The sequence below is a fragment of the Equus caballus genome, chromosome 2 (genome assembly GCF_041296265.1).
Source record: "Equus caballus isolate H_3958 breed thoroughbred chromosome 2, TB-T2T, whole genome shotgun sequence".
Lineage (NCBI taxonomy): Eukaryota > Metazoa > Chordata > Mammalia > Perissodactyla > Equidae > Equus > Equus caballus.
This window is the reverse complement of record NC_091685.1, coordinates 41,228,786-41,240,840: the sequence shown is the minus strand read 5'-3', so window position 1 is coordinate 41,240,840 and position 12,055 is coordinate 41,228,786. Positions and strand designations below refer to the sequence as shown.

The following is a 12,055-nucleotide window of genomic DNA, read 5'->3' as shown; positions in this document are numbered from 1 at the left end:
TTGGTAGAGTTGAGAAAATATTAGAACATTTAGTTCAGTTTCTTTACAGATTATAGGTGCTTGGTAATTAGAAACAAACTCATTGCTGAGATGTGCAAAATTTAGTTGATTACAGCACAGGCCCCTGGGGAGTCCTACAGCTGGTTCCAAATTTGTGAGTTTCTATTGAATGACTGGGGGTGCTGCCAGAGTTTTAGGGTTCACCAATCCTGTTACTTCTGGAGAATTCAGCTGCATTACTTTATGGGTCACCTTATCAAAAAGACAGCAACACTCTGTGGCTAATTCTCGACTCCTTTATATGGAAAACAGCTTTTCCTTGGAAAGAGTGAAAATGTCTGGACATTCAGACTCAGTACTTTGACATGCCTCCCGTTCTTAGATTTTCTTAAACTTACATTTCTGATTTTGTTGTGTTTTTTTCCTTATAGATCTTTATCCCCATTTTACAAGGCCTGGCTCTTGCTGCCAAAGAGTGCTCCCTCGATAGTGACTACTTTAAATACCCCCTCATGGTAAAACTTTGTTCTTTTTCTTTAACTCATTCAATAGATGTATTTCTTCCAGATTATTTTAACATACACTTTTCTTTCAGGTCCATGATCAACCTTGTTTTCAGATTTAAAACATGCCATCATTGTGTTGGCCATGCAGTGTCTGGTGTGCAGTGAGATGCATCATTGAAGACAGTTAGCAGCCCGGTACATGTTTCACTCGTTCGAGTCCTAGACAGGAGTCAGTGGTGCAGTCAGTAAAACGTACTTCGCCTTACTGTATAACTTAGGAAAACCATCATTACTGGTGGTATCCTTCCTATTCTCCTAGCAATGAGCATACCATATTTGGGATAAAATTATGCTATTTAAAAAAACCTATTACAAATGCAAATAAAAAAGCAGAGTTACACTAAGAAAAGTGATACGATTTTATCTTTATGTAGTGACTTTCTCCAGAAACTCTCAGAGTAATTCTCCTATTCATCTTCCCGGTTTCCTGAGGCTGTACACTTCACTTCAAGCTTTGTTTGGAAAACACAGATCTGTTTAGGTCCTTAAGGCAGTTAGAGCAAGCATAAATCCTAGACAGACCTCCAGCCAGCTTCACATCAAGGGCCTCGACTGTTGTGAAAACATTGGAACTAGAAAGAAAATCAGAGGCTCTTTTCTTCTCTGTATTGGCTGCTTTGAAATTTCAGGAGAAAAATACTCTCAAGTATTACTGAATATTTTTCATTCTAGAAATATGAAGGAAAAATATCAAAATATGAAATTAGTTAACTATGTATAAATACCACCTTGTGTAAATTGAGGCCTTGGTTAAACTGGTATTTTTTACCGTAGTTGTTCCTTTAACTCGTTCTACTGACTTAATTCCATCTTACCATTAATTCCTTGCTTAGTCAGGACCTATTCTATGCCAGACACTGGGGGACGGGACACAGGAACTAATTAGACAAGGTACTGCCTCTCTTTAAGGTGCTCATAATCGACTGCAAAAATCAAGACCAGAACGACACAGCCAGATAATTACACTGAGATCAATGCCAACAGAGAGATGTACACAAAGGGTGCATTTATCTGCTTTAAAAAATCAAGACTGAGCTAAAAGGCTAAGAGACAGTGCTGGGAAATTAGAAGATCGAAGGGGAATTCTTTTAAAAATAATTTTGAATGGATTTATGTCAGGGCTCTTTCCATTGCATATGTTATTCAGGTTCCTAATAAAATTCTGTTAATCCTTATGCATTGTTCTATCTGTAGCAGATAAAAGGAAGTGGAATAATCTGATTGTTTGAGTTCAGTGGTGAAATATTTTAGAGCACATTAATTATTACTGTATCACGTAAATATTCCTTCATGGAATTGTTGACTTTTCTATTGTGGTTTGAATTAGCTTCATGTTTCAGTAAAGAGCTTTTAGTGTCAGATATCAACAAAATGTTCTTGGTCAAAAGACAAAGGCCTCCATTAAGATAGACAAGAGTTTTATTTTGTACCATTATTGATGCTTGTAGAACAATGAGAGTGCAGTGCGAGAAAGGACAATAATGAGAGGCAGGAAGAAGAGCTAAAATCAGAAACAATTGTGATTATTCTCTAGGTCAGTGGACCTCAACTTTGCTATACTTTGCAATCACCTGGGGGTCTTTAAAAAATACCAATGCCTGGCTTCTAGACGTTGTGATTTTATTCATCCAGGGTGTGGTAAGGGTATGGCCTGACATTGGGCTTTTCAAAGGCTTCCCAGGTGATCCTAATGTGCAGCAAAGTTTAGCAACACCCCCCCGTCCCCCTACTAGGCAGTGAGAACCTTTCCTTCTCAGTGGTTCTCTGAACCTCCCTGGCTTCTTGAAGAAGTGTCAGTGCCTAAATGCATTGACCCAAAAGTTTCCGTCAGCTGCTTTAGCAACTTTTATAGCTGTGTCCAAATCACAGAGAAAATTAAATTCACTATTAAAATGGGGCTTATTGGATCACCATGGCCATGTTAAACTATGTTAAAATCCCTAAAAGCTATTTTTCCTGATTCTCTAATTTTAAGAATGATTGGAGCGCCAAAAGAAAATATTGGAGTTCTCAAAAATACAAGAGATCTGGAAACTAAGTAATACTTTTAAAAATGTTCTGAATTTGATAGCTTATTAAATTGTAATTATTTATAGTCCTCTTTAGCACCAGCAAGACTACTCATCTAAAGTTTATGAAGCATATCTTTTTGACGTGGAAAGATGTCAAGTAAAAAAATCATTTTTTGTAAAAGATATGCACGTTTATCTCTCTATGCACAAAAATATGTATTGAAAGCTGTTAACTAAAATATCAATAGAGGTTATCTCTTAGGGTAAATTTTATGAGTGATTTTTAGTTTCATTTTATATTTCTGTATTATCTGAAGTTTTTTACAATATGTACATATTAGTTTATTCATCAGAAAATCAATGAAGCTGTTAGTATTTTGGAGGGAATGTATTTATCTTTATAGCAACATTAAAGCTATTCTTTGATGTTATACTTGGCAGTCAGTTTAAGATGAAATGCATTTAAATGACTCCTTCCGATCTTACTTCTAGGCTTTAGGTGAACTCTGTGAAACCAAGTTTGGAAAGACACACCCTGTGTGCAATTTGGTAAGTGCCTCCCTGATAGGCGTGCTCATTTTCAGTGAACTTAGAACTGGAAGATATTCCTTAAGTAACGTTTTCTGAAAAATGTCTCTTGGAGGACATTTAGACATAGGTAACGTGTGGGTGGCTTTCAACTGTTAAGTTGTCATCCTATACATTGTTTCCTGGGATGAAGTTATTTACTTGCTTTTGTGATTTTTTTTGTGTGTAAGTATTGTACAACTAGAATAACAAGTCCTATGGGAAAAATTTACTTGAATCCTTTGGTAGTATAAGAATAGTTCATTTCCACTCTTATCCAAGAATATCTTGAAACATAAAAATTAAAAGAATATCTTATAGGGCTGGCCTGGTGGCCAAGTGGTTAAGTTCGCGCGCTCCTCTTGGGCGGCCCATGGTTTCGCCAGTTCGGATCCTGGGCGTGGACATTGCACCACTCATCAGGCCATGCTGAGGCAGCATCCCACATGCCACGACTAGAAGGACCCACAACTAAAGATACACAGCTATGTACCGAGGAGCTTTGAGAGAAAAAAGGAAAAATAAAATCTTAAAAAAAAAGAAGAAGAAGAAGAAGAAGATCTTATGCAGCTGTAGTAGAGGAGTTGGAGGGTTTTCTTCCATCTGAGATTAGAAAATGCCAATAGGGCTCCACAGATATTTGTGAGGCTTATGTTTTTGGAAGTTAAGTGTCAGTTGTTGTACTGGGCTCTGAACTAGCTGAAGAGGTTGGTGGTTGAGAACTCTATTGATTACATTTTTACCTCTCTCGTTGATTTAGCAGCTTGATTTGCCCTTCCATTTTTTGCATAGGTTGCTTCTTTGCCGCTGTGGTTGCCTAAATCCTTAAGCCCTGGCTCTGGGCGGGAGCTGCAGAGACTCTCTTATTTGGGGGCTTTCTTCAGCTTCTCAGTCTTTGCAGAAGATGATGTAAGTACAGCGGCCATTTGCACTTTGCCGCTTTTATGTTCAGATTCCTTCTCAAATGTACATTATATGTTGATTGAATTTTTTCCTTTTTCTTTCCAGGCTAAAGTGGTTGAAAAATATTTCTCAGGGCCTGCCATTACCCTGGAGAACACTCGCGTGGTTAGCCAGTCACTGCAGCATTACTTGGAGCTGGGAAGGGTAGGTGTGCAGAAAATGAATCCAAAGGCTGACTATGTCTTCAGTTCTGAAACTTAAAAAGCAGCAAAATTATAGGCTAATTGTAGTGTAATTGAGGTAATTTGGTCCTATCCTGGAAAGGAAATAGCAAAGGCTATTTTATTAAAACTATAACTACTTACCTCCTCCACTCCATGTTCTGTTTTCATGCTAATTATCTTGCCACAGTTGAATGTGGACTTTTCTTCTATTCCTGTTGTAGTCAGGCTCTCCTGAAATGAGTGGATGTGGGAGAGGAGAGAAAGTGGGAGGGAGGCTAGCTTTTCTTGATGTCAAAAACGGATAATTTTAAAATGAAGTTTTAATTTTTTTTTCTTTTTAAAATAAATTTCAGCAAGAGCTTTTCAAGATTCTGCATAGTATTTTGTTAAATGGTGAAACCCGTGAGGCTGCTCTTGGTTACATGGCAGCTGTTGTCAACGCCAATATGAAGAAAGCACAGCTGCAGGTAGGATTCCTGAAGGCTACTTTTATTTATTCCTTAAGTTCATTCATCTACCTTAGATTTATCCAGTACCTACCAGGCATTGTTCTGGGAAGTGGAAATACAGTGTTGACCAAGATAGAAAAGTTTCCTACATTTTTGGAGCTTAAGTTCTATAGGGTAATTGAGTAGACATGTAAATATATTATTTCAGACAGTCCTAGAATCTTTGAAGCAGATAAAGCAAGGCAGAGGACTTGAGAGTAACCGTTGCAGGTACCCGAAGGAAGGTATGGTAGTGATTTTTGCTCAGATGGCAGGGAGGGCCCCTTTAAGGAGGTGACGTTTGATTAGAGACCTGACTCGTGTGAAAGAGGCAGCCATTGTAGGGTTGGGAAAAGAGCTTTCTAGATACATGTAAGGCACTAAGGCGGGAATGAACCAGCTTTGGCACAAGCCCCACATGCAGGCTTTTGTGGCTGGAGGATAGTGAACAGGAAGAGAATGGCAGGTCATGGGCTCCCAGGGTTAGCAGAGGCTCTGTCACGTTGGGCTGATGTGGTAAGAACTGTGATGCGAAACCATTGGAGGGTTTTTCAGCAAGGAAACCACCAAATTTGCTGAGAATGGACTAAAGTGGGAGGAGGGGCAGGAGCCAACCCAAGGAGACTGGTTGCCAGGTTATGCATGCACCATTCCTAATGAAGGAGGCTGCCGGCTTGGACTTTGCCAGAATAGAAAAGTGGAAAGGGTATCCATCCTGTATGATTAATGAATGATGTGACATTTCTACTCAGAAGAAAAAAGCAAGCATAGAGACGAGTGTGGACCTGGTATAGACTGCCTGGATTTCCAGTTGTGGTTCCATCATTTACTAAGAGTGAGACTTTAGACAGTTACTTCTCTGTGTCTCCGTTTCCTCATTGTTAAGTGGGGATGATAACAGTATCTCACTTGTGGGTTTACTACATGTAAAGCTGTTAGAATAGTGCCTAGTAAGTAGTGATTACTCAACCAATGTTAACTGTTTACTATGATTGTTACATTATTAATGCAGGACTGCTAATGCTCTTGGCTAGAGAAACTGTTAGTCAGGTGGGTAACAGTAAAACTAGTTGTTCTGATGCTCTTGAGGGGAAATGAAGAGACAGGAAGCAATATTTATTGTGTTTCTGCTTACTAATTATGAGGATCTTAGGCAAATCGCTCAAATTCCCTGAGCCCTAGTTTCCTCCTCTATAAAATGTGAATAACAGGATCACTGATTTCTAAGGGCTGTTGTGAAGATTAGGTGAGAGAGCGTAAAATGCTTCACATAATGATTAACACTCGACAAATAGCCCCTGCTAATAGAGTGACAGTGGTGACGATAAATGTCCTTCATTGACTTAAGGATGAAAGTTTGGTCTCCTTTCTTGTAAAGTTGTGCCAAAATTTCTCTTCAAATCATTATTTCAAATGCTTCCTTTCGCATTCCACAGACAGATGATAGATTGGTATCTACAGATGGATGTATGCTGAATTTCCTTTGGGTGCTGCAGCAGCTAAGTACAAAGATCAAGTTAGAGACAGTTGATCCCACGTATATATTCCACCCAAAGTGTCGGATCACTCTTCCCAATGATGAGACGAGAGTGAACGCAACGATGGAGGATGTGAACGACTGGCTGACTGAACTTTGTGAGTGACATGTTCATTATTAGTCATTAAGACACTGTGCTTTTATTTTTTTGTAATTAAAAAAAATAGAAGGGATATACGTCCTCTATCAGAAGGATATAATTGGACTCAGAGCATCATCCTGCAGTTGTATTTGACACCAACTGCAGCAGCCTGTCTGTCACCTCCCTGCCCCCACCGCCTTGCTCCCTCTTGCCCCCTGTTCCTGTCCTCTGTCATTAGTGCCAGTTTTCCCTGACTCCTTTTCCCGCATGCTGTGACATCAGACTCAGCCTCCTCTACCTTCCTCAGGCTCACTCTGTGAGGAGTGTGGTGGTTGGAGGAGTATGTCTAAGGACTTGATTGCTTGTCTTGCTCAGGGAGTCAACATTACTGGTATTTACGAGTCATAACTCTTTTATGGCCAGATTTTACTGGCCAGTAGGAAGCTATTTCTAAGCCGTGGTACATTTTAACCAAAGCATAGGAGATTTTAGTGTGCCTTTCATTTTGACCTTCCCTTACGTTCTATAGGCTTAAGGGATTATCAGGAAAAGAACTTCAATGAATATCGTAATAGTAGCTATACTGTCTTCTAGTTAAGTATGAGGAGACTGAGGTTGTAAAAGGTGCCAAGCTCACCTAGCCTGTTATTCAGGTTTTCTGGGCCAAGTCCAGGGCTCTTTCTGCTCCACCACACTGCCTGGTGTGAATTCCACCTTCTGGATGTTTCATTAGTTTGGTCGCAGTTTCTCATATTTGTCAGTAGTGAAGGAAGCAACCTAATTCTTTATGAAATTTCTGTTTCACTTAGGAAACCTGACTTCAGATAAACCAGGCAGACTCCAGACTTAGTATCTGGGCTTTTGGGGTCAGGGCTGGGGTTGGGGGAGTTGTAGGGTTGTGGAGAAGATCAGAGGAGTTCTCCAGAGAGCAAGCTGCCCAGAGAAAGGCTGGCGCTGAGGAAGACCTTTGCTGAGGAAGGCCCTTCTAGAGGGAGCGTCTGTGGGAAAGAGGATGAAGAAGAGAGCCTATGCTGCTCTGCCTCAGCTGCTTTCTTGGCTAAATGCTGTCGTGACCCAGAGAGGTCCAGAGATGCAGAGGGAGAGAATGTGAAGGAGTAAAGATAGAGGAAACAGAAGAGAAGGAAAGACAACAGGCAAAGGGAAGTTCTGGAAGCTTGTGACAGATAAGAAGTATCTGAGAGAGGTCATCAGGAAAACAGAAAGTAGAAATGCAAGAGAAATGGGCACCATATTTTATGTTGCAAAAACTCAAAAATAATGATACTGGGTTTGCAAGTGATTCCTAAGTTGGGAAAAAATGACTTTCTGCTTTTGCATTTTTTTTGTTTAGGTGTAATCCCAAAGCGTCTGTCAATAAAGGGCATGCTGTTCATTCACCTCAGTGAGCCACACCCAGCTCATGTGGATGGCTGGTTTACAGCTGCCCCAGTTGAGAAGTTCGAGTTTATAGAGTCTAGAAAAAATATTTTCTTTTGTTTGGATGCTAGTGATTCCTCACAAATTGTTATTACCTCTCTAGAAAATGAATTTATGAGCTAGAGATATACAGTAAAAGTTAATACAGTAAAAAAGTACTTATTTGAGTTAGCCAAAATCAAATAGACACATAGAACAAATAGAAGGAAATATATTCTTCAGAGTTTAAATATATATATATATAATAAAAATAATGGCAGTGACTTAGTTATTATATAGATTTTATATATGCCAATTAAAATTCTCATGAAATATTTCATAGATCTTGATGAATGGATGGAATAAAATTATGAATATTTTGAAGGTGTTGTGATTATTGATCTTTTCCTCCATATTATAAAACATGTTATTTGATCAAAACACTATGGCAGACATCAAAACACTGTGGCAGGAGCCAGCCCCATGGACGAGTGGTTAAGCTCACGTGCTCCACTTGGACGGCCTAGGGTTTCACCAGTCTGGATCCTCGACATGGACCTAGCACCTCTAATCAAGCCACGCTGCGGCAGGATCCCACATAGCAGAACCAGAAGGACATACAACTAGAATATACAACTATGTACTCGGGGACTTTTGGGAGGAAAAGAAGGAAAAAAAGAAGAAGAAGATTGCCAACAGATGTTAGCTCAGGGACCAATCTTAAAATAAAATAATTTAAAAAACACTATGGCATTTATTTTTTAAATATGATAAAGTTATTCATGGAATAGGATAGAGATTCCCTGCTCACCTGACAGTGGCAGCATCATGATCAGATATACACATTCCAGAAAAAGATTTAAACTATCATAAGAACTAAGTGTCTGATGAATAGTAAAGTCAGTATTTGGTTAATGTCATTTGAATGAGTAATTGATGTAATCTTGGAATAACCTCACAAACTGATAAATTCCAGAAGAATCAAAGGGTTAAACAATTTAAAAAATTCATTAAAAAAACCTGAAAAAAACAGAGGATTTGACCCAGCCATTAAAGAGAGAGAAATTTGTAATGATTTAAGAAATAAAGAGACAGTATGTATATATCTTAGTATATAAACACACCTTTTATAGAACAAGACAAAATAAATATGTAAAATAAAAAGAATGGAGGGAAATATCAGTTGCATAATTTATAAAATCATACAATTCAAAATACAGAACTGTTATAAATGTGTAAGGCCAAAGCTAAATTCTACCAAGAGACAGTTTTCTTTTAGTATATGTCATAGGAAATAAAATACACTTGTAGGAAAAAATATGTATACTTGTAGGAATTGTATACAAATTGAAAGAAATTCAAGTGCCAATATACAGCTATAAATTATCCAAAAATGAAGTGATAAGATAGAGTGACAGTTTATGATGAAATAGATGGCACTTAATCAATTTATTCAGTCTATCTAAAGTGAATTCTGGGACTCCATAACAAAAATTATAATACTAATTCTCAATAATTCCACTTTCCAGAATATGCGTCCAAAGCTAAGGGGGTGAGAGAGTAATTTTTTATACATAGATCCTTCTAGCACTATTTCTAATAGAGAAAAATTAAGAACATTTCCCAACAGTAGGGAAATGGCTATGGTATCTGTAGCTTATTAAAATTTTGAGATTTAAAATGATGTTTGTGAACTGTGTCGAATAATGGAAATGGTTGTATAAAATACATGAAGAAAATATATCACAAAAGATGGTTGAGCGCTGGCCCCACGGCCAAGTGGTTGAGTTTATGCTCTGCTTCAGTGGCCCAGGCTTTCACTAGTTTGGATCCTAGGCGCGAACCTAGCACCACCCATCAAGCCATGCTGAGGTGGCATCCCACGTAGAAGAGCGAGAAGGACCTGCAACTAGAACATACACCTGTGTACTGGGGGGCTTTGGGGAGAAGAAGAAGAAAAAAAAAAGATGATTGGTGTTCATCTATGTAAACACTTAATCAGATGGGGCAGAATACCTAGTAACTAAATGGAGCTTATAGGAATTCTTTTTCTTGTATTACTTAAGTCTATAATTTTTAAAAAGCATCCTTAAACTTTTGAAAATTCAAGTGTAATTTTGTTTTCTGAATTGTGATTTTTCTCTGATTTAGTCACGTAATAGACTTTATTTAGAGGATTATGTTATTTTTCCTAGATGGAGATCAGCCTCCATTTTCTGAGCCGAAATTCCCTACAGAATGCTTCTTTCTTACCCTGCACGCCCACCACCTGTCTATTCTGCCAAGTTGCCGTCGCTATATCCGCAGACTCCGGGCCATCCGGGAGCTCAATAGGTGAGTGCATGATGCCATGTCCTGAGACTGCCTGAGTCACCACTTGTTTTTGTGAGCAAGCAGTTCCTTTGTGACCAGCAGATTTGAATGTGGGGGGTATGTGTGTTCCAGTGCACCATCTGCCTCCACTACCACGTCCATGTTCCTCAGTTGACCAGAGCTCTTTATGTGGTAAAGTGACCCAAACTTTGGTTTCTTAGAGTTCTCAACCCTTGGGTATGTGGTTACTACCGACTTCCATTAACTTCTACTGGGCATTTTAAAGGATCTCTTGGATTCCACACATACCTCTCCTTCCCTGGACTGTGAAGCAGTAATTCTGGTTTCCCTTAATAAACAAGATCATTTACTCCCGCCAGCATTTAATTCACTTTCGTGCATGTTGTCCTGTGGCATACGGAGTCCAAAATGGCCACATGTAGCCTCAATTTCCAATTAATTAACACCGTTGTTGTTTTTCTTAATCTAAGGATTTCTCCCCATGTACCAGCACCTCTAAACAAACAAAAGTCACAGGAGTAGGATGCGAACATTTTTTTGAACAGGTCATCTGGAATAGTAATAGAATGGCCACTTCCACCATTTAGTCCAGGACCAATATAGTCTGGTTATGACAGAAAGTGTGTCATATCTATAATTCTATATCTATATCTACATTGCTAAAATCACTAATTAATCCTAATAGTTACTCTGTAGATTCTTTAAGATTTTCTTTCTACACATAATCATGTTATCTGTAAATGATGAGTTTCTTTCTTTCATATGCTTTTTTGTTCATGCCTTAGTGCCCTGGCCATAATTTCTACTACAATCTTGAGTGGAAATAACCTTGAAATTTCTCTCTTATTCCAAGTAATGGGGGAAAGATTTTTTGTATATCCTCTGTTGTCAGATTAAGGAAATTCCCTTTTATTTCTAGTTTTCTAATTTTTATTTTTAAAGATTGGCTCCTGAGCTAACATCTGTTGCCAATCATTCTTTTTTTTTTTTTTTTTTAATTTTTTCTTCTCCCCAAAGCCCCCTGGTACATAGTGGTATATTCTAGTTGTGAGAGCCTCTGGTTGTGCTATGTGGGACAGTGCCTCAGCACAGCCCAAGGAGCAGTGCCTTGTCCGCGCCCAGGATCCAAACTGGAGAAACCCTGGGCTGCCGAAGCAGAGCACACAAACTTAACTTGTGCCACGGGGCCACCCCCTAAAAGTTTTTTATTTTTAACAGGAGTCAAATTTTTTTAAATACTTTTTCCATTTCTGTTGAGGAGATCAGATATTCATTTCTTCCTTTATTCTGTTAATGTGGTTGAATTGTATCAATTGGTTTTCTGATATCAAACCAACCTTTCATTCTTGGAATAAACTCAACTTTTATATTATTTCTTTTATATCTCACTGGATATTCAATTTGTTAATACCCTTTAGGATTTGAAAGGCTGACCTATAATTTTCATTTCTTGTTAAGTCCTTCCCAGATTTTGGTATCAACTTTATGCTTCCCATATGGAATGGATTGTCTTCTCTCTTTTTATATTCTTTGGAAGAGTTTATTATATAAGAAGTATGTTATTTCTTCCTTAAATGTTGGAAACGTTCATTGATGAATGAACTCTGGGCTTAGAGTTTTCTATGTGGAAAGGTTTTTAAAATTATGTATTTTATTCAATTAATAGATATAGGACTATTTATATTTTCATTTCATCTTGTGTCAGTTTTCCCATGATATCTAAAGTTTCAAAATTGCTAGGCATGAATTTGTTCATAATATCCTCTTTTTATCATTTTAATATCTGTAGGGTCCTTATTATTTCCTTCTACTTTCTTTTAGTTTAATTTGCTTTTTTGTGGATGTTTCTATTGACTCTTGAGATTGATACTTAAATCATTTATTTTCAGTCCTTTCTTCTACAGTCACCCCTCGGTATCTGTGGGT

General features: G+C 38.2%; 1 protein-coding gene across 5 annotated transcripts in view; it reads left to right on the top strand.

Moving 5' to 3' along the window:
* UBE4B (ubiquitination factor E4B) overlaps nt 1-12,055 on the top strand; it is a 122,745-nt gene that overhangs the window by 76,487 nt on the left and 34,203 nt on the right. For all 5 annotated transcript variants that reach the window (XM_001915315.6, XM_070260965.1, XM_014737657.3 and 2 more), the window contains 7 exons: nt 432-515; nt 3,071-3,127; nt 3,938-4,054; nt 4,154-4,252; nt 4,626-4,739; nt 6,197-6,395; nt 9,991-10,129. In XM_001915315.6, coding sequence (XP_001915350.2) covers nt 432-515; nt 3,071-3,127; nt 3,938-4,054; nt 4,154-4,252; nt 4,626-4,739; nt 6,197-6,395; nt 9,991-10,129 — 809 coding nt within the window. The remainder of the gene's footprint in view (nt 1-431; nt 516-3,070; nt 3,128-3,937; nt 4,055-4,153; nt 4,253-4,625; nt 4,740-6,196; nt 6,396-9,990; nt 10,130-12,055) is intronic.